General features: G+C 42.4%; 2 protein-coding genes across 3 annotated transcripts in view; both read right to left on the bottom strand.

Moving 5' to 3' along the window:
- The window catches only part of ecpas (Ecm29 proteasome adaptor and scaffold), a 40,321-nt gene extending 35,110 nt beyond the window's left edge, over positions 1 to 5,211 (bottom strand). Inside the window, exons 1-4 of the mRNA XM_083765668.1 lie at positions 5,147 to 5,211; positions 4,296 to 4,426; positions 1,501 to 1,617; positions 822 to 940 (exon numbers count right to left, since the gene is read on the bottom strand). Coding sequence (XP_083621794.1) covers positions 822 to 940; positions 1,501 to 1,617; positions 4,296 to 4,426; positions 5,147 to 5,168 — 389 coding nt within the window. The 5' untranslated portion in view covers positions 5,169 to 5,211. The remainder of the gene's footprint in view (positions 1 to 821; positions 941 to 1,500; positions 1,618 to 4,295; positions 4,427 to 5,146) is intronic.
- A 9,702-nt stretch (positions 5,212 to 14,913) lies between these two features.
- Positions 14,914 to 19,203, bottom strand: scpp1 (secretory calcium-binding phosphoprotein 1). 2 transcript variants are annotated; one of them, XM_083765454.1, is made up of 9 exons: positions 18,972 to 19,203; positions 18,234 to 18,288; positions 17,743 to 17,790; positions 17,295 to 17,348; positions 17,068 to 17,094; positions 16,925 to 16,966; positions 16,735 to 16,773; positions 16,141 to 16,200; positions 14,914 to 15,947 (listed from the first exon to the last, which is right to left on the bottom strand). In XM_083765454.1, the coding sequence occupies exons 1-9, from the start codon at positions 19,190 to 19,192 to the stop codon at positions 15,390 to 15,392; spliced, it is 1,104 nt and encodes a 367-aa protein (XP_083621580.1). In that variant the 5' UTR covers positions 19,193 to 19,203; the 3' UTR covers positions 14,914 to 15,389. The 2 variants fall into 2 exon arrangements, with proteins under 2 accessions (XP_083621580.1, XP_083621581.1); XM_083765455.1 differs by having other exon boundaries at positions 14,914 to 15,944.
- Positions 19,204 to 22,411: the final 3,208 nt, after the last annotated feature.

The following is a 22,411-nucleotide window of genomic DNA, read 5'->3' as shown; positions in this document are numbered from 1 at the left end:
AGCACCGCCCAACTCATATGACTGTGAATGTGTGGCTCCAGGCAGCCCCGTAATGATATCAAGCGCTATTCTCCCGTCGCATAGTCTACTTGCCGAGCAAAACAAGGAAGTGATGTGGCTCGCTCTGGTGGCGCAAAGCGTAGCTACATTTGTGAATTTAATAGTTTTATTAGGTTAATATTGCTATATGTTTGTAACCGTTTTAGAAAAGCAATAAGCCACTCGAGGCCCCAGCTTATCGGGTATGGCTGGGAGGTGTAAAATACCCGATAACCTGAGACCTCTCGTGGCTTATTGCTTAATTATTGAATTGAGTATGAACCCAAACAAATCAAAACAATACAATTATTATTATTATAAAACAAGACAAAACCAAAAAAAAAACACATGGCCTTCCTGTCTCAATCTTGGTAAGCTATAACAAGTGATTTTGGTTTGAACGAAGGTGTCTGCGAGTCCTAATGTGGTGACGGTCTACTCCTGTGGCCAAATGGAAATAACTAACATTGTTTTTAAAAGATTGCTATTGCATTACAGGCTTCCATGGCCAGATGTGCTCCTGTTTTATGACATCAAGCACCAAGCGCCATGATTGGTCTACTTTTGAGGGGACATAGACAGTATATATATATATATATATATATATATATATATATATATATATATATATATATAATGTACCGTATATTCAGACAAACTCTGTTCAAGGCAGCTTGGCCTACAGTCAGCCACACCACAAAATATGTCTATGGAACATATCTTGAAAAATGTAAAAGATGTCTCCCACATGTTGCGTCTGAGTGTAGTACACATGTCCTCACCTGTCCTGCTGTGGCTGAGGCTTGCCCTCCATGGCAGTGAGCAGGGTGGGGGCAAGTTCACACTGTTTGCCAACCTCCAGACGAGGGTAACCTATCTTGATATAGATGATGGTGAAATTCTGGAGAAAAGAAAAAAGAAAGACATTCAGTCTAGAGTGGCGGGACATACTGAGCTGACTGGTTAGCAAGCAAGCTCATTATGACGTTAATATGAATGTCTAATTCTGCTATTACAAAAGTAAAAATCACACCCGTATGAAGTGAGGATTGCCTCACCCCGTTGGCATTTATATTGTACAGTACCACTACTACCACATGACATTTACTGCTGTAAACAAACATTAAAAGCCCATAGACTTGGCTGCCACTCTATGTTTGTTTAAAGTGCTCTAAACAAACGTAAAACAAATTATTCATAGTCAAGTTTTCGGTGGTCACCACGACCACCGAAACAGTGGTTAGTAAAAACAGGGAGCTGTGTTGTATGAGCGGTGACCACCGCGGCGTGACGCGTCATGTTGTGGTTTTCGGTGGTCACCTCTTGACCGAAAACTGGACTATGAATAGGCCTTAAAAGGTCCATAGACTTGGCTGCCAGACGTCGGAGCCCCTCAAAAACATGATTATTGTAATCTAGTGCACTGTATTGCTACAGTACAGTATGAAAACACGTTCTTACGGTAACAAAGGATGCAGCTGCAGGATCTTGGTACTGCACTAGCAGAGTTTCTACTGGAAGTTGAATCTTGGGTCGGCTCTTTATCCTCTTGTTCAAGTGGACCAACAACTCCATTACCTAGCAGAGAGGACATGGCACACTATTTATGCACTGGCATAAATACAAGGTGGGTGTAATATGTTTTGTAAACAAAAACAACTAGAAAGATCCTCATAGTGCAAGTGACAATATAGACTGGCCTCCTCAATGTATTGTTGAAAATGGGTAGTGCCAAGCATCCAAGCTGAAGTGGCATGCGTTCCCAACAGGCATCGGCCTCGCTAAGAGAAACTCGACGAGCACTCACTGACTTTAACCATCTCCAATACTTTAGCAGAAATAGGCTCCACGATGCTGCACGATGTTTGTTCAAATTTAGATTGCCTAGGTGCCTGAATCTAGATCACGATCTTTTTTCGATTCATCGTGCAGCAGTAATACTGTAGTTCGTAGTAAACTCGCGTCACCAGGCTTTCCACCTCGGTCTGTTACTAAATTGCTGTGTGATCCGGTCGAGAGCGGATGATATCGTTACGTCATGTTGTAGTTAGGGCTGGGCGATATGACGATATATATCGTATTTTCGATAGAAAATGTCTATCACGAAAAAAAAGCTATATCGCTTATATCGCCGTTTCGCTTTACGGCAGTATTTTACGTCACAGCGCTTATATACGGCATGCCCAGCAGCCCACCGCGCGCACTGAAAACAGTGAGCCAACACCTTTCGGATGTCTTCTCTATTATATACTCTAAGGCCAACACGACCACAACACAAGCCGAGGTGGTGCTTGCACCTAAAAGAGGGAGATGATGATGATGGCTGACGAGATTCAGAGCGGTGTAAGGGGCACGTTCGGAAATACCACACCGGAGCGAACTCATCTATCAGTTTGCATTGCACAGTGCGCCTAGTGCGCTATTTCCGAACGCGCCCTAAAGTAACCGGTCATTCACTGTTATAAATGCAGGTTTCATGTTGGGTCAAATTGATAAATTGCGTGAGCCACGCATGTTTTACACAGTTGAACAATAAGCTTGTCCGTCGTCGGGTGCACTGCAAACTTCTTCCAAGACGAAGACGTTCCTCTTACCTGTGCAGTCCTCTCCTGCTGCGTCTGTCTTGTTTTATTGTTCCAAATAAATTATTCCATTTGAAAAGTCCTTAATTCAGCAACAGCTTACAACAACAACACAAGACGCTGACTTTGTTGTGATCATCAAAAAAAAAAGGAAAAGAAAAAGCCCCACTCGTCCCAGACTCCATTACGCACAGCTGTGGGCATGGAGAGTTGACGACAAGATCGCGTTCTCTCTCACTCTCTCTCACTCTATCGCCTGTAGTCAATTAAACATCGTTAAGCTGCCCAACGTCTTTAACAAACTAAACTATAACTACAACAGAACATGTTGATTCCCTATACAGAGCTTAAATGAACTGAAACAACTGTAGTGACAAACTGTGACATGAGATATTTATTTTTTCCTTAAGCCAATTTAATGCAGACACAGGCCTGTACTTCTGTGTCTGAAGGGCAACGTCTTATTTCTTTCTTTTTTCTTTTTAATTGTCATAATAATAATAATTATTAATAATACTAATAAAACTTTATTTGTATAGCACCTTTCATGACATGAAATGCAGCTCTCAAAGTGCTTTACAGAGCAATGGAGAAAAAAAGAAAAGCAAGGCAACGACATTAAAAAACAAGCAGTGATGCAATACAGTGAGGACATGAATAACAAAAAATAAAAGATCAATTAAAAGCAATGTTGTAGAAGTGGGTCTTGAGCTGTGCTTTAAAAATGTCTACAGAGGCTGAACAATTGAGTTCAGCCTCTAATTATTATTATATACATTTTATTTTGTAATATTTTTGTACTTGCTTTGGGCCTGTCTGTGCATGGGAAGGGCATCAGTATTATATTCATATAAGTAGACTGGATAATGTGAATTTAATTGTTTTTTGAGTGGTGCAACCATTATAGACAGCTATGTGTGTCCCTGTCCCTGTATCCGAGCACGAAATAGCATAACTATTGTCACCACCAAGTGTCACTGTTGTGCAGCCTAACACAGACAGAGGCCAGGGAGGAGAGCTTGTACAGTACAGTACAGTACAGTACAGCCCAAGTACAGTAAAGTACTCGACCTGAACAAAAATCAATTATTTTAGATAAAAAAATAGGTATCGTAAAAAATATGCTATATCGTGAGTATATCGTTATCGTGATAAAATAAATTCTATATCGTGATATGAGATTTTGTCATATCGCCCAGCCCTAGTTGTAGTCATTGTTTTGTAGTCATCACCGGAAGCGTGACTCGTTCTCTCGTAGCCTGAGCTTTTATTGGGAAGGTATTATTCTTCCGGTTTGAGGGAAAGGATGTTCTTGTTTGAGGGTTCCGGCCTGATGACTACAAAACAATGACTACAACGATAGCATCCGCTCCCGACCGTATCATAAACCCGAAAAGGATAATACCGTAGTGACTTTATGCAAAGCGCTTTACAATGTGTGTTACATTCACCCATCCACACACAGAGGCAACCATATGCAAGCAAGGCACCAACCTGCTCATTCAGAGCAGTTAGGGCTCAGTGCCTTGCACTAGGACAGACACTTTGTGTCTGAAGGAGGAGCAGGGGATGGAACCTTCTGGTTCCCAAACGGCGGCTATGCTTCCTGAGCCACTGTCGCCTCTATGGCTGATTTAAAATCAGCTACACTGAATTCTGGTGACTCTTCCTTACTTTTTTCCGCACTCCTTCTTGTACACTGGAGAGTTTGAGGAGTACAGGGGGTAGGAACTTGGATATTATGTCTTGCAGTTGATCATCTGTCTCTGCATGGCCCAAGCGAAGGAACACGCGTTCCAACTGATCTGTGAAATACAAAGAAATTGTTTTTTTATTTAGGCCTTTCCAACAGTCTCATTCGTAGTGGGTAGTAGGGTACTAGTCATTATTATTAATAGTGAGAGACATATCTTCTTGTTTTCTGTCCAAAGTGGGACAACTGCATCTCATGCCCATGAGGCGAAGGCTCCACCTGTGTACATTGCATGATGCATTGCAATGTATATGGAAAATAAATATCAACCATTCTTGAGTAAATGGCCGTCTCAAGATATCCTGGTGCCTGGCTGTATCCATCATCACCCACCAAGCCCTTCTTTCATTGTTGGCAGGGCTCACCAGCAGGCTAACTCACTCAGACTATTCCCACGCATATTCTCGCTTCTTTGCCACAGGACATTAGCTTTTAAATGGCCTTTGACAGTCTGCAAAACGAATACGTGATGAGCCGAACATTGCAAAGATCCACCACTAAGGTTTAGCATAGCCATATGTCTATATATTTAACTGTGATACATTAATTTTGACCATGACTGGGCAAATGACGTTAGCATGCTAGCTATAGCAGCAATAGCCCCGGTTAGCTAACTGTGGTGCCACTCCTGCTGCGCTAACCTTTTGCATGTACATGTTTTGAGTTTCTACTGTCCAAAAAGAGGCAAACCGACACAGCAGATGTACATTTAACAGACACCAACACCCATGACATCTGTTACAGATCAATGATAGAGCAGAGACAAACTTACTGAGTTCATCCTGGGCAGCCATGTTTAGAGAAAGTCAAGAGCACCCTCCCAGATTACCGATCGAGTGCCACTGCACACACACAGGCTCAGTGCGCACGCATGCGACACAGACACACACACACACACGTGCCATGCCACAATTGCCACTCCTCTTTACACCCAGCAATAAATATGTATGTATAATATTATGTTATGTACTGTTGTTCATGATATACCCATAATACCGGTAGTGTACAATGTACATGGCATACTGTACACTACTTGGGGGTTGGGAGAGCATCCTAAGACCTAAGTAACCAATTGGTTACTAATTGGTTATGCAATGTCTGTATGTAAATACATGTAATAACGATCTTATTACATACGTGCCCATTATTCTTGGGGGCTGGCATTGAAATGATTCTGTCCTAGGACCCCTGATTTTGGTTTATTTGAATGCATGAGAAATACATTCATGGTGATGTATCAAAAGGTTACTTGGCTATCTTTAAACACCTTGCCGAAGCCTGGAACATAGAGTTGTCACCAGAGAGATGCATGTCGTTGTTTGGGGTTGTATGGTTGTACCAGATCACTTAACCTATTGGGAGGAGTATGCTATAAAACAGAATCTTGCATGATTGCTTTATTAGCAAGAAGGATTCTAGTGGAAATCAACACTGGCCCCGGCCTAAAGCATCTGTATGGCGTAAAGACCTCATGATCTAAATTAGGAAAAAATTCAATTCAATTTGAGGGGATCACCAGGACAATTTGACCAGGTATGGGACCCTATGATTAAACATAATAGCCTAACTGAATTGAAGACGCTACAGGAAACAACTAACACAAATATTAAATGGCAAAGTAAGAAATGGTGCAGGCAGGCCCTAAGCAGATATCTGCACAAAGGTTGCATTGAATATTGTATTGAACTCAAATTTAAATATGTGTAGTGCATCTCATGTATGTCTCTGTAGGACGTTAAGAATTAAATTCATCAATATTTTGATTTGTTTGTTAAACCTCAACCTTAACCCAACCCTAACCTCACAAAAATATCAGGGTAATAACATATAATTTGTTTTTCTCTTCAAAATAAAATTGAGAAATCAAGAAAATATCATGTTTTATTTTTAAACCTAAAATGAAACAACAGAACACAGGCCTGTTTTTCGTTATTGTAAAATTCTGTTCCTCACAGGTTCTGGATGACGAGAACCTCCCTCATGGGTTCTGTACAGTAACGCACTCCTCCAGCGATCGCTTTGAGGGAAACTTCACTTACGGCGAGGAAGGGAAGTTCTACTTCTTTGATGGAAGGTAAATATATAGAACCTGCCTGCCTGCCTGCCTGATCATTTTATTGTTGGATGTTGATACCTGTCACCTTAACGTCTGGTCCATAGCGTTAACACTAAAGAGTCTGTGAGGGTCTTTCTGACCCATTTAACACTAGAGAGTCTGTGAGGGTCTTTCTGACCCATTTAACACTAGAGAGTCTGTGAGGGTCTTTCTGACCCATTTAACACTAGAGAGTCTGTGAGGGTCTTTCTGACCCATTTTGAGATTTTTAAGTTGATTATCTTTGCCTGTGAAGCTCTCAGAAGATTCCCCTTTTATAAAATAGCGCCCCTCAAAGCTGGACATAGGGGCTAGCGCCCCTCAAAGCTGGACACAGGGGCTAGCGCCCCTCAAAGCTGGACACAGGGGCTAGCGCCCCTCAAAGCTGGACATAGGGGCTAGCGCCCCTCAAAGCTGGACACAGGGGCTAGCGCCCCTCAAAGCTGGACACAAGGGCTAGCGCCCCTCAAAGCTGGACATAGAGGCTAGCGCCCCTCAAAGCTGGACATAGAGGCTATAGCGCCCCTCAAAGCTGGACACAGGAGGGGCTAGCGGCACCAGTGTTGTTTTTGGCAGCAAATTTTGATTTTAGTTTTATAGTCATATAGTCTTTTGAATAGTTTTAATGTAAGTAGTTACATAAGTAGAAACATGCGTAAGCTAAGAACATAACAGTGGAATATCGATATAATGAAACTACCGTATACATATACTATAAAGGGCTATGTCTACATAAAATGCTATTATAGTGCTGTCAACATAAACTGCTATAAGTCTACATAAAATGCTATCTAAGTTACATAAGTTGAGCCTTTGCATATGCCTGCAAGGTCGTCGAGGCTAGGGAAAGTGCTACGGGCTAAGATGGAGTCTGAAGAGGTGGGTTTTCAGACGTGGAGGATTGGGAGTGAGTCTGCAGTTCTGACTGCAATGGGAAGCTCATTCCATAGTTTAGATCGGGAGTGAGTCTGTAGTTCTGACTGCAATGGGAAGTTCATTCCATTGTTTAGATTGGGAGTGAGTCTGCAGTTCTGACTGAAATGGGAAGTTCATTCCATAGTTTAGATTGGGAGTGAGTTTGCAGTTCTGACTGCAATGGGAAGTTCATTCCATACGTTAGATTGGGAGTGAGTCTGCAGTTCTGACTGCAATGGGAAGTTCATTCCATATAGTTTAGATTGGGAGTGAGATGCAGTTCTGACTGCAATGGGAAGTTCATTCCATAGTTTAGATTGGGAGTGAGTTTGCAGTTCTAACGCTCCGGTTCGGCCCCTATCCTTGTATTACTCTATGGTTGTAATAAAAGGACGGCTGCAATTCGAAACTGGCCCCCGTAAAATCAGAAAAATGGATAAACATGACCTTCCCCAAGACACAGGCTGAGTGCTTCTCCCTCCCACCTGGAGCAGACCATAGACTGGAGCAGACCCAGAAACCCTGGGTTTAAACCATCTGTGGGCGTCACATCAAATGCATGAAGAATGTTGGAAGACTCACGCATACCACGCTTATACCAAAAACCTCCCCAGAGGTAGATGACATCATCAACCAGCATGCACAGCTGTGTGGCCGCTGATGGAACCTCTCCTCTTCAAACAAAGGCCAAAGATTATAGTGTAATGTAGTGTTTTGTTTCTCCTCGTGACATCACACCATCATATATGGCCGTCAGTCCCTCACGCCTCGTGACATCACACCACCTTATATGGCATTCAGTCCATCACGCCTTGTGACACGATCCATATATGGCCGTCTCCATATATGAAGATCATGACACATGCCCTCATCAAACCCTGGACAGCCATACATGGAGAAGACTGGATCATCACCTAGATCTGCATATATGGAGCTTCAAAACTGGAGCTGACCTGTTCTGACATTCCATATGTTGATCCTCCCCACCCGTCCTTCCTCTTCGATGTCTACCTTTTGACTGATACCTGTCCATTCAAACTCTAGACAGGCCCGCCGCAAAGGTATTAATGCAGCGGCGCCCAGCAGCTGGCGTTCCTCGCTTCCCATTTGAAAGGCCACTTCCCACTAGCTCTGAAATGGAAATGTTAACTATTTTCAGTGCAGACGCTCTTGAACACACCTGCAGTCAGTCAGTCAGTCAGTCGGCTAATGGCTAACCTGCACCTGCACAGTCAACAGTCTCTGTCACACACACACACACACACACACACACACGCACGCACACACACACACACACACACACACACACACACACACACACACACACACACACACACACACACACACACACACACACACACACACACACACACACACACACACACACACACACACGGAATACATGGACCATACATTTTACTCTGCGCTGGAACCGAACAACAAGTATTCAGCTTTGTAAGTTATAATTATGATATAAACCACATTATGTTTATGGTGTTACAACACCTTAACAGCGCTAAATACAGACTAAACTAAACTTTATAAATATCCACACGGTTTAATAGTTCATCCAATTAAAACTTGTTTCATTCAGCTGCAGATTCTATAAAGTTTAGATGTGATCTTTTCTACCGTAGTCTATAGGTCTGAAGTGTGTTCTGTGTAATTAATATTTATCTATATAGGTCTGAAGTGTATTTAGTGTAATTAATATTTATCTATAGGTCTGAAGTGTATTCTGCGTTGATCTCGCTGCAAAGCGGGTGCCTATGGGCTATAGTTCCAAACATTGGAACTATCCCATTGAGATAGAATGAGCACTTCCGCATTCCATTGTTATACAATGGGAGTCAACGCTAGTGTCGCCACTCTCTTAATATATTACTAGCTGGTTCAAATGAGCACCACTCCACACCTAATCAAAACAAAGAATTCAGCTGCTCTGTTCTCCCAGAGCACATCAGCAAAGCTAGTTTCTTGGGACATTTGTGGTCTTAGTGAATAGATCTGTCATTAAAAAAATATGTTTTTTCAGCGATTTTTAAGGGTTTTAAGGGTAACTGTTAATTGCAATATTACACTTCTGGCGTGCATTAATGACGGTAAACCACCCCCTCTTGTGTAATATTGCTTAAGTATCAGTAGCCATAAAGGTATATTGTATTGTGTGTAATTGACCCGCTGACCCCCATTTGAAATGATATGCCATGATGGACCCCCATGAGAGAAGGCTCTAGCAGTGATTCTCAACCCGTTTAATTTCAAGGACCCCCAGTTTGACATGCATTAGTCTACGGACCCCCATTTAATGGCATTTCTATCTCTGGGACCCCCAATTTATATTGTAAAATCAACGTTAAATGAACTCTGAGAGTGTACAAATTTGTACACTCTCAGAGTTACGGACCCATAAGGTTCCATTTGGTTCCCAACTATATAATTTATCTGGGGACCCCCTGGAACTCCCTCTAGGACCCCTGGGGGTCCCCCCACCCCACTTTGGGAACCACTGGCCTACATGTATTGTGTATTTGTGTGTATTTTAACAGACAGTATATCAGTAGTCTAGGTATTTATTTGTTTCTTGGTATAGACTAAATGGACCGCTACAGGTATTTGGTGTTTGACCAGAAGGGGACTCTGGTTCTCGGGGTGCTGCAGGTGGCCTGCGCGGGGCTGTGCGTGGTGTGTGGCGTCATGGACGCTGCGTTCCGCAAGAGCACCTCGCTGAGTGCTACACGCACCCCCGTGTGGGGAGGACTGGTAACTACACTTTATATAAGACCCCATGTGTGGGGAGGACTGGTAACTACACTATTTATATAAGACCCCATGTGTGGGGAGGACTGGTAACTACAACACTCTTTACTGTTTATCAGGGACAAATTAACCATTGGGCCAGTGGGGCTGTGTCCCAGGGGCCCTTGGCTCTCAGGGGCCCTTCGGAGAAATTGGACCGTGCAGTACTAGGTTTGACGCCCTGAAAAGGGCTCCTGGGGCCCTTCATTGGCCATTGATTTAGTTACATTTAGGTCAAAAACATGATAAAAACACGGAAAAACATAAAAAATGTCTGCGCACGTGCGCTATGGGGGGCCCTGCAAAGATTACCGACCCAGGGGCCCTCATGGGGTTTAATCCGTCCCTGCCTGTTTATATAAGACCCCATGTGTGGGGAGGACTGGTAACTACATTTATATAAGACCCCTGTGTATACCACAACAAATATACCACAACAGGTGTTCTGTTTATGGTAGATTACAACTGTTCTGTTTCTGGTAGATTACAGCTGTTCTGTTTATGGTAGATTACAGCTGTTCTGTTTATGGTAGATTACAGCTGTTCTGTTTATGGTAGATTACAGCTGTTCTGTTTATGGTAGATTACAGCTGTTCCAGGGGTTCTGGCCTTGTTGACCTCCCAGAGGAAACATCCCACACTGGTAAGTATATGTGTTCAATGTTCAGATACTTGAATGTGTTCTTATCATCACTTTACCCAAATACAGCTCAATCTGTCTGTCTGTCTGTCTGTCTGTCTGTCTGTCTGTCTGTCTGTCTGTCTGTCTGTCTGTCTGTCTGTCTGTCTGTCTGTCTGTCTGTCTGCCTGCCTGCCTGCCTGCCTGCCTGCCTGCCTGCCTGCCTGCTTGCCTGTCTGTCTGTCTGTCTGTCTGTCTGTCTGTCTGTCTGTCTGTCTGTCTGTCTGTCTGTCTGTCTGTCTGTCTGTCTGTCTGTCTGTCTGTCTGTCTGTCTGTCTGTCAGGTCAGTAGCATGGTGGTGTCGGCCATCTTGTCGTGCGTTGCCATAGCAATGGTGTTTGTTTACTCCTGTTTGACGCTGAGCTACGGAGAGGAAGAGGAGGATGTCTTCATCCATCACCACAGTGCTGACGTGGTACACGCACGCACGCACGCACGCACGCACGCACGCACGCACGCACGCACGCACGCACGCACGCACGCACACAGTACACACATTAGACTTTTTGTTTTTATTTTTGGCACCTAACCCTAGGATATGTACCCACAGGCCACATACTTTTTTTGTTTTTGGAGTGTTTCAACAACTTGAGATGCCCCAAGTTGTTGAAACTTGGGGTTTCTGCCCCAAGTTGTTGAAAAACAAAGAGTCTATGTTTCAATACCGTGGTTTAAGCACGGCTGGAAAGCTGTTTCAACCAATCAGATTGCTTCCTTGAAACAACTTGTTGTTTTACACTTGATGAAGACATAACCATATGCCATGATATTTTCAATGTAACCTTAACTGTATCTTTAATATTGCGTGCGTGCGCGCGTGCATGCGTGCGTGCGTGCAGACCTTTGTTCTCCATGGCATGGTGAAAGGGGCCAACGCCACCATCGTCCTCGCCTGCTGTGTGAGTCTGCTGCTCTGCAGTCTGATGGTCTGCACAGGCTGTCGTAGTCTGCCCTGCTGCGCATGCTACGACGCTCGCACTGGACTGGTACGTCTGCTATAATATACTATACTATAGTACAGTGGTTCCCAAAGTGGGGTCCGGGGACCCCCAGGGGTACCTGAGGGAGTTCCTGCAGGGGGTCCCCCAGCTAAATGATAGTCTGGAACCAAATGGACCATTATGGGTCTGTAAATCTGAGGTGCTCAGAGTTAAGATAACATAGATTTTTCAATATAAATTGGGGGTCCCAGTGATAGAAATGTCATTAAATGGGGGTCCGTAGCCTAATGCATGTCAAACTGGGGGTCCTTGAAATTAAACAGGTTGAGAATCAGTGCTAGAGCTGTCAAAATCTTCTCTCTCTGGCATATCTTTTCAAATGGGGGTCCGCGGGGCTAATTAGTGTCAATTTGGGGGTCCATGACATGGGACATGGGAACTGCTGCTATAGTACACTGGACTGGTACGTCTGCTATAATATGGAGGTCGCGTGCACGCATCCGCCTGGGTGACGGCAGACTGCTCTACTATACTGTTGTGTCCAAGAAGGTCTTGTTAAATGTTAACGCAAATAAACATGTGTGTGTGCGTGTGTGTGTGTGTGTGTGTGTGTGTGTGTGTGTGTGTGTGTGTGTGTGTGTGTGTGTGTGTGTGTGTGTGTGTGTGTGTGTGTGTGTGTGTGTGTGTGTGTGTGTGTGTGTGTGTTTGCGTCTTTAAGGAGACCCTGGTTCCCCAGACAGACCCCTACACAGACACAGAGCTGTGTAGCTGGCACGGTAAGACACTATAGTCTTTACCAAAATACTTTACTGTTGGCCCCTAGGGGGCCCCTGGTCGATCTACAAGATCACAATGCATGAATACTGTGGGCCCCTAGGCCTAGGGGCCCCTAGCCGATCTACAAGATCACAATGCATGAATACTGTGGGGCCCCTAGCCAATATACAAGATGCAACGCATTGCGAGCTTGTAGATTGGCTATTCTGCAGACATTTTGTCATGGTTTGGGTTTGTGGCACCCTCTGGTGGCCATTTTGGACCTTTCTTTTGCCTTGATTTTGTGTCTTGTTTTCCCCACCTCCTGTTAACCACCACATCTGAGTTCTGTTTCAGTAATTGCCTTGATTTGTCTATGTAAACCCTTGTCTTTCAGTGGTGCTTGGTTCTCGTGAGTAATGTACAATAGTACATTAATGTACAGTAATGTACAGGTACAGCAGAGGTCGAACGATGGTTCACTTTCTAGTGTCCGGCCTTTTGTTTATACTTTGCTACGCTGTAGCTACGAGACTTAAGCCTGACTAAAACTGACTGCTGTTTATTTTTTGGTCCTTTTTGCCATTTCTGTTTTTGTAACTTCATTAAATTGGACTTTCTTCTGCATCTGAGCTTCCACAGCTTTAGTATTTTTTTAGGGTTCTCAGCCCTGACACATTTGGTGTAGAAGGAGAAATGACGAGCATGCATAAACACCATGGCAGTGTTGTTTTTGTCGACTAATACTATGACTTTTTTACTGAAAAAAACTACATAAAAACGAAATAAAAACTAGGCCATGGTGACTAAATATACTGTTGATTTTGTCAACAAATAAAAACTAGATTAGAATGTTAGGAAGGGAATAGTGGACAAGCTGAGATCCAGTATAAGTCATTTTACACTTGGTTGCATGATGAAAATAGCAGATCTACAAGCTCAAGCACTACAAGCTCAAGCACAACGCGTCTGTTTTCTGCCCCCTCAATATCGCAACTCTTCTATTAGATGGCTCTGGGTCACCCCAGGCAAACCCCAAGGTCATTGTGACATCACATGACATCAGCCCCCATATATGGTGTCCAGGTCATCGTGACATCAGCCCCCATATGGTGTCCAGGTCATCGTGACATCAGGGTTTAGATAGCATGTTGTCTATAGATATAATGTTATTTAGATAGCATGTTAGCATGTTGTCTATAGATATATGTTATTTAGATAGCATGTTGTCTATAGATATATATAATGTTATTTAGATAGCATGTTAGCATGTTGTCTAGACAGATGCTAGTTTACCTGCTGTCTTATAGTTTATGATGTAGCCTACAGCAGGGGTATTCAACATGCGGCCCGTGGGCCAAATGCGGCCAAATAATGGAAGTTACAGGCATGGTTATGTGAGATTATATGAAGTGTGAGATTAATATAATGACAGTAAATCCTTAATCATATTCCATCATATTGAAGGGCTTTGGAGAGAAATAAGACAGACTCCAGTCACTTTAGACTAGAGCACTGCAGAGGGCAGGTGCGTGCGTGTGTTGTAGGCTAACGTTCCCTCTGTGCCCACTAGGGGGCGATGACGTCAGACTCTTCAACTCTCCATCCAGGGAGGAGGAAGCCACGCCCCCCACACTGCCTGCATACAGCCGACTGACGTGACCCCTGGAGGTCATGACCCCATGTGACCCCTGGAGGTCATGACCTCGTGACATGCAGATGAGTTCACTATATGGTCTTCCCCGTCTGACTCCTAGCCTGGCATGGCCAGACTTTTTATTTTTTTATTATTTGATTCCCTCGATTAGGGAGTATAGTGAATGATGATTATTGTCTGGTTTCCAGACTAGATTAGGGAGCAGTGAATGATGATTATTGTTCATTTAGAGGTATTAAAAAGGGCTAAAAAGTCCTTTACCCATTCAGGACGAGAACCGAGGTGTTTTAACAATCAAGTGTGATTTCAATTTCAAGTGTGTGTGTGTGTGTGTGTGTGTGTGTGTGTGTGTGTGTGTGTGCGTGCGTGCGTGCGTGCGTGCGTGCGTGCGTGCGTGCGTGCGTGCGTGCGTGCGTGCGTGCCTGGGTCAGCTACAGTGAACCGTGCATGTCTGTTTACAACTATAAAGACATGGAGGAATGATCCAGTCATGTACTGTAGTCATACTATAAGATCAACAGTAAATGGCTGCACCCGGTTACATGATGTGTGCACCTCATGCAGGAAACGAATGACCCTTTAGTACCCTGGCTGATTTCCAATGTTTACAGAGTATTTATTATACTCTAAGGTTTACAGACATTCAGAATAACAGGCCTGTGTTCTGTTGTTTCATTTTATGTTTAAAAATAAAACATGATATTTTCTTCTCAATTTTATTTTGAACATAAAAACAAATTATACGTTAGTACCCGGACCAAATAGCTGCAAATGGAACCTCTCGTTCCAAATGGGGCTACATATGCCAAGTCAACAACAATCAAAGTAGTTAAACACTGACCGAGTGAGTAGTATCATCTTGAAGCTGTGAGGGAGGAGGTTATAGCTCTGGTTCATAGCCTTAGAAGTCCTTGGCTATGGACCAGAGCTAGGAGGAGTTTAGGCTATATAGTAAAAGCATGGTTGTGACAAAAAGTACAGTAGTGTGGTGCATGTGTGTGCAATCTGTGCATGTGTAGGTGTAACCCCTCTCACCTCCAACCTCCCCCAGATCCCCAATGTTGTCCAATCTACAGTAGGCTAATATCATAATGAATGAGTGAGATCACAGATGGGGCTAGTCCTGTGTTACACAGTAGGTTTATGCATTGCATTCTGTAATATTTAATAATATCATCTCCGTAAGCTTAATTCCCTATGGTCGTCATCGGGTACCATGAGAAGATCAGCTGGGTGATGGCCATCATCTCCTATGTTCTGGAAAAAATATTCTTCACTTTCACAGGCAGTGCTGTCACTACCCTCCAAGCAGTCTTTAGATTTGATCTGTTTTAGTTCCGTACTGTCACTGGCGTTGCTCTCTGAACTCTCACTGGTATCTTCACTGGTTTCACTGGTGTCTTCACTGGTTTCACTGGTGTCATTGCTTTCGCTGCTGGAACTTTCACTGCTCTTTGTGGTACTGTCTGTAATGTCAGCAGAGTCACTGGTATCTGCACTGTCACTTGTCTCCCCGCTGTCTTTGGTCTGGCTCTCAACCAACAACAGAGTGCTGTTGCTCTCGGCCGGGGTGTTGCCTGCCCTTCCAAGACTGATGGAGGAGTTGTCAAAGGGATGCTTCTGGGATGGCTTGTTTTCCAGGTGATCTGTCTGACTCTGGATCTCTGTGCTGCTGTTGTCCTCAGCGCTCAGGGCCTTGATAACATTCGCATACACATGAATCCAGCCCTGCTGTAATGTAGAATATATGGGATATTAAATGGACGTGGACAAAAAACACACCTCTTTTTAGCTGCCACCAGTGTTGGATACATTATAATTCATTAATGTTTTTTATTTATTATTCATCCATCTTATTTAAAGATCACAGATGACACCTCCTTTAAATATAGTAAAGTACATGTTTGTTTTTGTGAGTACCCACCCTTCGAACATTCTCCTCACTGCCAAGACTGTTGTCTCTAGTTTCACCATGATAATCCGTCTGGGTAAATAGAGAGGGAAGGGAATCACAGTCAATAAGTTGAAATCAAGATTATACAGGTATTTCTTATAGGCCTACACAATAAATGGATCGAGATCATAGCTGAAGTTCAGGAGCAGGACCACACCTCCAACACAGCCACCTCCACCTCCTATCAAGCCACCTCCAATCGGGCCACCTCCACCTGTATAGTCCATCCAACCCACGGTTCTCCCTCTGTTCTCGCTTTTGTCATCCCTCCCCCCACCCTAATTCTCATCCTACTTCCTCTAACATCTCCTTTTACAGGTCCCTAAAGGGGGTTTGTTGTGCCCGGGAGCACGGCGGATCCCCGTAGCCTCCCCACCTCGGCTTAAATTACCCAATGTCCACCTGGATGGCCAGACGACATGTCGCGGGTCATCTTCGTTCTGTTCATTATTCGTTCTCCTTCATCGTGTCATGCATCTTTCATTAATAAAATCTGTTAAATGTCCTCATTGGTGGTGTGGTTCTTGATAGTGAAACAACAATAATCATGATGAAAAGTCTTACCCCCTCCTCAAGTGACTGGCTGTCAATCTCCTCTGAGGTCTGTTTGGAGCAGAAAGACACCCAGTTTTAGAAAATGATACGATATGTTATACTTTTATGTACAACAATTATAGCGAAAATAACACATCTACAAGCTCACAACATGTTTTTGAAAAGAATGGAGGAAAATGTGTTAATACTGTTCACCCACCGTATCCTCTGATGTAGACTCTAAGGATTCTGACTTGGAACTCTGCAAAACAAAATCATTTGATAAGACCTCAACCACATTGTTAGAATACAAGGTGTGTAATCTCTCCAGAGGCATGTGATTGAGAAACCAAATGCACTTACTTGGTTTGAGGTATTTTCTTCAGAACTCTACGACATAAATAAGAATAGGCATCCATGAAAATAATTACGCCCACAAATACTTGCAATATCTGTAAACCTTCTATACCACAAAACTGTCTTTTACTTAGATAATTAGATACTATATTGATGCCGTAGGAAATTCCAGTGTTTAGGTAACTCACAGCATACATGTTACACTTTTATACTTTGTAGTAGAGGCACCCTACCTGAAGTTCAGAGGTGTCACTTTCAGATGATTGTGAAGAAGACACACTCAGCGTCTGAAAAAACAATGGAAACATAAACTACAGTGCTCTTAATTATACCCTGCGATTGGAAACATAAACAACGTACCACATTCATTTTCAATCCAGTCATGTCAACCCTTGCCCAGGCAGTCTGTTGTTCTGTATGCAATCGACTTTGTAGTAAACAAAGTCAGAGAAATATAAATGGTAGGTTGAGGTTTGGCACACATCTATTCCCACTCCGAAAAGTCAGCATTTCTCCTGAAATAGGACTGTGTAGGTGGCCGACAGCTTGATTGCAATCAAATGATTTGTGTGTTTACAGTCTCCATGCTGTCTACTAGCTGTCTATAACGGCACAATCACTCTTCAAATGCATTTTAACTATACTTTAACTATAAATTATTCTATTTCTCAAAACACTCACCGTGTTTATTTCGTGCCCGTTTTGTTCCAAAATGACAGTGTACAAGATCTGTCAGAAAAGAAAGAGATACTATTGTCACAACTCAGAAGGGAGGAATCTGTATCATGACTATAGTATGAAAATGTCATGTAATGATTTAGGCTCAGTGATGACTTGTGTTGTGTTCTATGACATGGAAATGTTCTAAAGGGTCATGCTAATTAGGTATTTCTTTAAGACAGCAGTGGTAAAAGCTGTCTAAGAAATTCCTCTGAAGAAATCATTAATTTACTGATGTCGTACTACTAGAATCATTTGAAGAACACGCCAGCCTGGTTCTTATACAAATGTCATATAGTTAAACGTGACTGTCACATCATATAAGGACTCCATCATGGCATGCTATTGTGTGAAAGGTCAGTGTAATCCTCATAGAAATGTTTCTGCATCAGTCAGTGTTGGCATGTAATAGTTTTAAACAGAATATTTAATTCCTAATTTAATTTACTTACTGGATTGGAAAAAACTGCTCCAACCAGGCAAAATGTTATTATAGAAACTTCCATTCTGTAATGACACATAAGAATATATTGTTGTGGTAAATGACATCTGCATAAATAAATATGTAGTAAACATTTTTGCACAATATACAGTATCAACATGAATAATAATGTCATGGTTAAAGTAAGTGATTGTTTTGGTTAAAATAAAGCGTTCTGAGCATTCTGAGAGTAATCATATCATTGCTATGGAGTGGTTTCTCAGTAAACGAGGTCTCCCCGTCTCTCCAGCTCTATAGAGAATACAGAAAATACATTTTCAGGTGGCTTGCCAATTTCAGCCAATCAGGAAAGAGTATACTCATTTATCAGCTTCAATGTTATAGTATTCCAGTTCCAATTTTGTCTGCATTATTTGTTTGTGCCATCACTTTCCATTTCACTTGTTTAATCTGTATCCTGTGAGTTCTCTCTCCTGATTTGTATACAATTGGTATCCTAACGGAAATTAAAAAAATACATACTCCTGTTACTAAACAGACACACTATAGCAATGACTACTATCAGATAGTAGAGCTATTTAACACTTGTAAAACAAAACAATATCTCGTACTAGTACCCTTTAACAATAGCAATTGTTTTAAAAAAACATCATAATAACAAGCAAGTTGCATATTGCATCATGTATTTTGAACGCATGTGAGCACAAGTAGTAATGTGTAATGTAATCGACAAAAAGTGATCAATTACCTTTTCTTCTCCAGAGGTAGAATATAAACAGTGCGAGGTGTCCTTGTGTAGTTTATTGCAGTAAACTGGAGTACAATGTTCCTCTTACTATCCCATGCATAGAAGCTCGCTGCTGAGAGGATGAGAGCAGGATGTGTGCATGTGTGGTAGGAACTAGTGAGGACTATATATCTGACCTTCATGAAGGCAGTTGCATCACTTCCTCTGAGGTCTAGCCCCATGTTGACATGCGAAGGTGTGTTTGTTGTGGAAGCTAAATAAAAAGCACACACACACACACACACACACACACACACACACACACCCTCTCTCACACACACACACACACACACACACACACACACACACACACACACACACACACACACACACACACACACACACACACACACACACACACACACACACACACACACACACAAAACCACATGCAAACAACCATATACTGTACAGTTGTTTTATTCAGTAGCTACTTTTGCTCCACCCCCACTCTGTCTTAAATGAAATATAATTTAGCATGCTTAACTATAGGGTTTGTGGTTGGCTGAAAAAACAATTTCACCCACTCAAAGAGGATGTAGGAAAGGAGGGTAGGGATAAGGGTTAGATAAGGCTATGCTTACATCCGGCGGAATGGCTGCAGTTTTATATAGTCTACGAGCATTTCTGTACACTATGTGTTAAGTACTGTAAAGTAAGAACTAGTACTGTACATCAGTGGTTCTCAAAGTGGGGTCTGGGCTCTGGGGACCTTCAGGGGCCCTTGAGGGGGTGGGCACACAACAAAATGTGTTAATGTTGGATCAAAATCAGTTCACTTTTACCATATTTTATACTACAATTGGGAATAATCCAGAATCCGGAATAGTCCACAAATGCTATGGGGTCCCTGGCACAAAATTCGTATCAATTTCGGGGCCCTTGACATGAAAAAGTTTGAGAAACCTTGCAGTATAAAGTAACTTAAATCTCGTGGTATAACCCTTGCGTTTTGGTTCATACTTTTCTCACCTCTGGTCATACAGCAGTTATACCCAGGCTTCAAGATTTCCCTCTTCACTGCGGTAGCATCCAAAAAGTTTGTTTTCCATGTTTTCAGCTATATAAGTCCCAGCAGTTAATTCTATGCTCAAATGCAGATCCACATTGCGCAGAACACCACAATATAACCTGAGTTGAGGTTGCATGAAAATACCTGACACATACAATGCTTCCTTTCCTTAAATTCAACGAAAGCACTACTTTTGTAATATAGGGATCCATATGCTTCATGTTCAAGTCCTTGTATATTAGGTTCATATTAGAGTAGAAAGTAAAAGTAATTTGCTGCGTTACGCCTCCCAGATGTTTCCTGGATGTCCATATTTGGGCAAGTCTAAAATAAGTCTGTGGAATTTCTTGTTTGACCTCACTTTAGCGTTGGTAATTACAAGTATGAAAACGGAACATGTAATTAGAGCGAATGTATGCCAGTCTGGAGCTGTTCAAGAAACCACAGCTCTACCAGCCATTGTAACATCAGGCTGCTTTAAAACAGGGAGGAGTGAGACAGAGGTGATTTATTTGATTGGGTAAAATAATGCTCTTTTGCCCAAAGGTTACAGTACAGTAGTCTAAGGCCCGACTCACACCTTTCAATTTTTTTAATTTAACCTTTATTTAACCAGTAAAAACCACATTGAGACTGAAGTCTCTTGAGTGTGAACTGGCCAAGACAAGAGGCAAAATAAGTGACACAGCTCTGCCAGTAACAAAAAAATACACAACAAAAAACAGGACAGACATACAATGCTCATAAATACAGTACCCACTACCGAAGAAGCTCAAAGGGAGAACAGGAACGCGAAGGACTAATAAATAAAAACTAAGCAACGGAAATTGCTAGTAGACTAAAAAGCAAGCAGACATTTGCTATACTTCAAAGCAGGAGCAATGTATGGGAAGTGTGCCCATGGCAATCCTTTTAAAGCTCACTAGGGGAATCACAGCAGCCAGTTTGAGTCTGGACTGTAGGTCATTCCAAGACCAAGGTCCGAAATAAGCAATGCTTTTTTTTCCAGACTCAGATTTTGTTGGGGGCACGACGTAGCGTAACCAAGAATTTGATCTGAGGTTGAGAGAGTTTTGGACAAGTTCAAATTTAGAACCAATGTAACGTGGGAGGTTACCAAGAATGGCTTTATAAATGAGAGTATACCAATGTAGCAACCTGCGAGACGTTAAGGAATACCAACCCACTAGGGCGTACAGAGTACAGTGATGAGTCCTATAGGGGGAATTGGTTATAAACCTCAATGCAGCATGAAACAGGGGGTCAAGTTTGCTCAGAGTTGAGGAACTAGCAAAGCGGTAGACAGTATCGCCATAATCAAGCTGCGACATGAAGAGGCCTGTAACCAGCTTTTTGCGAGAAGCATTAGAAAAGCAGGACTTCATTCTATAGAAGAAACTCAGCGTGAACTTAACCTTTTTTGCCAAGGCGTCAATGTGGTGTTTGAAGTTTAACTTGTTGTCCAACCAAATCCCAAGATATTTATACAACTCAACCCATTTGATGGATACTCCATCCAGAGTGGTGATATTTGAGAGGACATTGACGAGGCTATTTGGAGAAAATAGCATGGCCTTGGTTTTGTGGCCATTTAGTAGCAGTTTGCTGTTTAGCAGTTCATGCTGCAATGAGACAAAGTCAGAGGCCAAGTTTGACACTGCCACATCAAGTGAGGGGGCACAGGAATACAGAATTGTGTCATCTGCATACATACGATACCTACTATGCTTGGATTGACTACAAATATGTAGTCAATCTAGCATACAACATTGATGCATGCTAGATGTATACAAAGGGTGTGATACATCTTGCCCCAATGCATTTCCAATGGAAGTCACATGGTTTGACACAACATTTGTGTTGTAAAGCTTTCGGCTGTGTTTCGACTACCCCCCACCCCCTCATACAACACAAATGTTGTGTCAAACCATGTGACTCCCATTGGAAATGCATTGTGAGCTTGCATCAGCTATACATCTCATACAACAAGCATACATCAGTCTGTTGTAAAGGTGTGAGTGAGGCCTAAGATGGTATGGGACTTTTCAGGAAGGCACTTCTTGTTCACTGCATTATTAACTTTCCAACTAATTGATTAGACTATATATTATATTACTCACTTTAATGTCCAATTGACTGTTATTGTCAGATCACTACTCCGGGTAGGCGTACTCCCAAACCTAGAAAGATAACAAAGTGATTGTTCGATAGCCTAGCTGTGTTATAATAATATCAGTTATCGTTATTGGTAATTATTGAGAAATGATAACCTTACTGTATGTTCATTTTTTAGTAATTCTTTAAAGATAGGTATGGGACTTTTATTTTTTAGTTAAATCTCTATATTCAAGGTAGTAACTAATCATTGCCATATACAGTAGTTTGTTCA

This window comes from Protomyctophum parallelum (assembly GCF_964188405.1).
Source record: "Protomyctophum parallelum genome assembly, chromosome: 5".
NCBI classification, from domain to species: domain Eukaryota; kingdom Metazoa; phylum Chordata; class Actinopteri; order Myctophiformes; family Myctophidae; genus Protomyctophum; species Protomyctophum parallelum.
This window is presented reverse-complemented; position numbering and strand designations above follow the sequence as displayed.

Excerpts from the sequence above, each read along its gene's own strand:
- scpp1 (XM_083765454.1), bottom strand. The coding sequence starts at position 19,192 with ATGGGGCTAGACCTCAGAGGAAGTGATGCAACTGCCTTCATGAAGGTC. Across the intron at positions 17,349-17,742 it reads ACGGGCACGAAATAAACACG|ACGCTGAGTGTGTCTTCTTC; the intron begins GTGAGTGTTTTG and ends TTGTTTTTTCAG. Across the intron at positions 16,774-16,924 it reads AGTCTACATCAGAGGATACG|ACCTCAGAGGAGATTGACAG; the intron begins GTGGGTGAACAG and ends TGCTCCAAACAG.